The 3,478-nt window shown below is 52.5% G+C and overlaps 1 protein-coding gene across 1 annotated transcript in view; it reads right to left on the bottom strand.

The window, feature by feature from the left end:
- The window catches only part of APCDD1L (adenomatosis polyposis coli down-regulated 1-like), a 4,143-nt gene extending 1,295 nt beyond the window's left edge, over positions 1-2,848 (bottom strand). The window contains 1 exon segment of the mRNA XM_009073233.1: positions 2,162-2,848. Within this exon segment, the coding sequence (XP_009071481.1) occupies positions 2,162-2,848 (687 nt within the window).
- Positions 2,849-3,478: the final 630 nt, after the last annotated feature.

Here is a 3,478-nt window from a genome sequence, read left to right as displayed (position 1 = left end):
GCTGTCAGGGCAGGGAATGCTCCCTTGGGACATCCAGGACAAGGGCAGAGCTGCTGTCAGGGCAGGGAATGCTTCCTTGGGACATCCAGCTTCTTCCTCCACCAGTTTTCCACAGCAGGCTGGGCGAGGATGGAGGTGCCAGGAGGTGTCAGCTACACCCCCACATCTCTGCACGATTCAGAGCAGCACTGCAGTGCTTTTGGCAAGAAGAAGGCTGTGCAGTCCTCCCCATGGGGAGGCTCCTGTGGCTGTACCACATCTCTCCAGGACAGCCCGATGAGTTCTGCAGCTCCCTCGCCCCATTTCTGCCCACTCTGCTGCATCCAGGCTGTATGAGGACTGGGATGAGGCAGGTGGGGATGGGCACAGAGGGTTTTCCCAGCACTAGAATGGCATCATGCCAGGGATGGAGAAGACAAGGACCCAGTGCAGGATGAGGCCCTGACCTTCTCTTCCCTGTCTGTGCAGCCTGCAGAGCTCTGAGTCAAACCAGTCCTGTCCCTGATCTGGTGCCAGCAGGGGTTTTTGTGTAGCTTGGAATTTTTTCTCCTACTTCATATATCACAACTGATTTATTTTTAAATAACCAGGGTTTGAACATTATGTAATTTTCTAGAACACGAGCTAATCTTCACTGAACTGTCGTGTGCAAGAAGGTTAAATAACTCAGTAGTTAACTGTAGGGTGGGTAATTTACATGCAAGTTGATTGGAGTCTACTGTAATTTAGTCATTTTCAGCTTGCTTTACTGCTACTGTCACGTTAATGAGTGCTGACAGTACACAGTACATTATGGCTAAATAATCCCAGAAGTTGGCAAATATATATGTTCTCCTTAGGCAGGAAATTCTTTGATAATGAAAGGTAATTTGGGGAGAATGGGTTTCTTTAAAACAGATATAAATTTAAGGGAAAAAGAGTGATATTTTCATAAAGAGAGTTAGAAAATAATTCCTAGCATAGCCGTGTAACTCACCAGCCCAAGCAAATGGAAAAGCTCAGAGAAAATTGGGGGGGGGGAGGGGGGGAAGGAGAGAAAAACCCTGTGCCCAATAAAATTATCACTATGGACATGGAGCCAAAACTCTGACTTGCTCAAACCAGTCGTGTGAAGTTATTTCTAATGTATGGCAGCTTCTAATTATGGCCAAGTGGTGACATCATGTGCAAGTCCATTGGAGAGCTGTTAGCTGATTAATTACAGTGCTGCATTCACCCAGTGAATTTCAGTATCTTTAGGTTTGGTTTTAAATTAACTTCTAAAAGTGTTTATGTTTACCATCTGGTTTTGCTCATATATACGGTTTTGGCCCAAGATAACACGAGTTTAACCAGTTTGAGAATGTTACTTTTGAGGGGGAGAAGGGTGTTGCTCTGTGTTTGTCAAGAGTTCAGTTGGTGTAGTTCAGGGTGTGTTGCTCTGAAACAATTTTTTTCTAGTTATTTCAGTTCTTTCTGGTAAAGTTCACTGAGGTTTTTTTCACCCCATCTCACTGCTCAGTCATTTCTGCATTAATCAGCTGTGATTCAGGTAGAAATGTGCTTTCCTGGGAATAAACTAACCTGCTGTAAAATATAAGATAAAATAGAATAAAAGGCAGCCAAGTCTCCTGCTCAGTTTTATAGATGTCAAAATGGAAGTTTGATTTCTGTGTAACGACATAATTCTACTGGGGGCAACTTCCTCTGCTAATGGCATTACATTGAGGACTGAGGATTTCATGGCGGATGTTGCTGTCCTGCTCCTCTCAGCCTGGAGCACACCACAAGGAGCAGAGGAGAGGGCAGGGAGATGAATGACAGACCAGACAGGCTCTAATGATGTGCAGCCCAAGCCTTCCCTGGCTTTGGTGTGGGAGACTAGGAAACTGCATTTCCTAGGAAAACATGGAGCCAGAGTAAAAAACACTAACTCCAGGTCCATGACATGTTCCCCGTGTTGGTTCTGCTGAGCTTTCACCCACCCCAGTCCCACTCTCTCAGTGAGGGAGAGGGTGAACCCCACGTGCCACAGAGCACCCAAGGAACCCACACCTCCAGCCCCACTCTGCCTATCCTTAGGACAGAGGGGGCCAAGTGCAGGCAGGTTCTACTTCAACCCCGTGGAGATAAACTCTGGCAGAGATAAACCCAGCAAAGGGGTTCAAGACCTCATCCTTACCACGGCACTCTGCATGGGTCGCTGGTAACCCGTCGGTCGGTAGTGCAGCCTCTCCACCCAGTCCGTGTGGATGTCCCCCAGGTACAGCTCCTCCACCAGCTGACTCCCACTCTGCTGGGGCTGCACCAAGGGCTGGTAGTGCCTCTCCACCCGCACCAGGCTCAGCTCGTGCATGGCAAAGCCCAGGGCGGCAGTGCAGTCGCGCTCCGTCTTGGCGCTCAGCAGTTCGTAGAGCGCTCCGGGAGCCCAGGAGCGACCCGGGGGCAGGAACCCACTGCAGCCCTGGCTGGAGGTCTGGTTGATCCAGGAGGACACCTCCCTCATGGCTTTCTGGCTGTGGAAGACGATGCCAACCTTGTGGAGGTGGTAGTCTGCCTCGGTGGCGCCGCGGGTGATCCAGGACGCCTGGCGCAGCCGCAGCTTGCCCTTGATGACCAGCGTGTAGGAAGGGTCACGGCAGGACGGGTCCCAGTAGTAGAACTGGTAAGCCTTGAAGAGGCGGTTGGCGTAGAAGAGGTAGGAACGGGTGAGGAACTCAGGTCCTGGTCGCACCTCACACCTGGGGGGAAACAGTCCTGAGCTGCCCGTGGCGTGTGGCTCGGGGTGTGCAGGGGGAAACCCGTGGGTGGGAGCAGCATCGTGGGCAACTGTCCCACACGTGGTGACCACCCATGGTGATTTTAACATCTGAGCATCTGCTGCCAGATTGCTAGTGATGGATAGAGGATCTATGCGAGTGCCACAACCCCTGGGAGGAGTGTGGAGCTGGGGGAGTCAGGCTGCTCTGCCCCTCGGAGCTGCCCCGGTGGGGCAGAGAGGCTGGAGGCTCCAGGGACACGCGGGGACAGAGGGTCTCGCTCTCCTCCAGCTGGACTTGGGGGCTTGGGAAGAGGGAGAAGGGAATGTGATTTCTTTCTCCTGCTCGGCCGTTCCCGGTGTCAGTGCCACCGCGGCGCGGCGGGGCAGGAGCACACAGAGGGGATGGGACAGGAGCGATCCCGGGGGATCGGGGCACGCTCCTGGGGTTTGGGGGTGTTTTATCCCTGGATTTAGGGGTGTGTTTCCGAGATTTGGGGGGTGCTTTACCCGGGGTTTTAGGGGCGCGTTCCTGGGGGATGAGACTACCTTTCAGGAGTTGTAGGGATGCATTCCTAGGGGATGGAGATACCGCCCCGGGGTTTTAGGGGTATGGAGGTACCTCCCTGGAGTTTTAGGAGTGCATTCCCAGGGGATGGAGATACCTCCCAGGGATTTAGGGATGCATTCCCAGGGAATGGAGATACCTCCCAGGGTTTTAGGGATGCATTCCCGGGGGAC

This window comes from Acanthisitta chloris, unplaced genomic scaffold, assembly GCF_000695815.1.
Source record: "Acanthisitta chloris isolate BGI_N310 unplaced genomic scaffold, ASM69581v1 scaffold28204, whole genome shotgun sequence".
NCBI classification, from domain to species: domain Eukaryota; kingdom Metazoa; phylum Chordata; class Aves; order Passeriformes; family Acanthisittidae; genus Acanthisitta; species Acanthisitta chloris.
The sequence above is the reverse complement of the archived record's forward strand: the minus strand, read 5'-3'. Positions and strand labels throughout refer to the sequence as shown.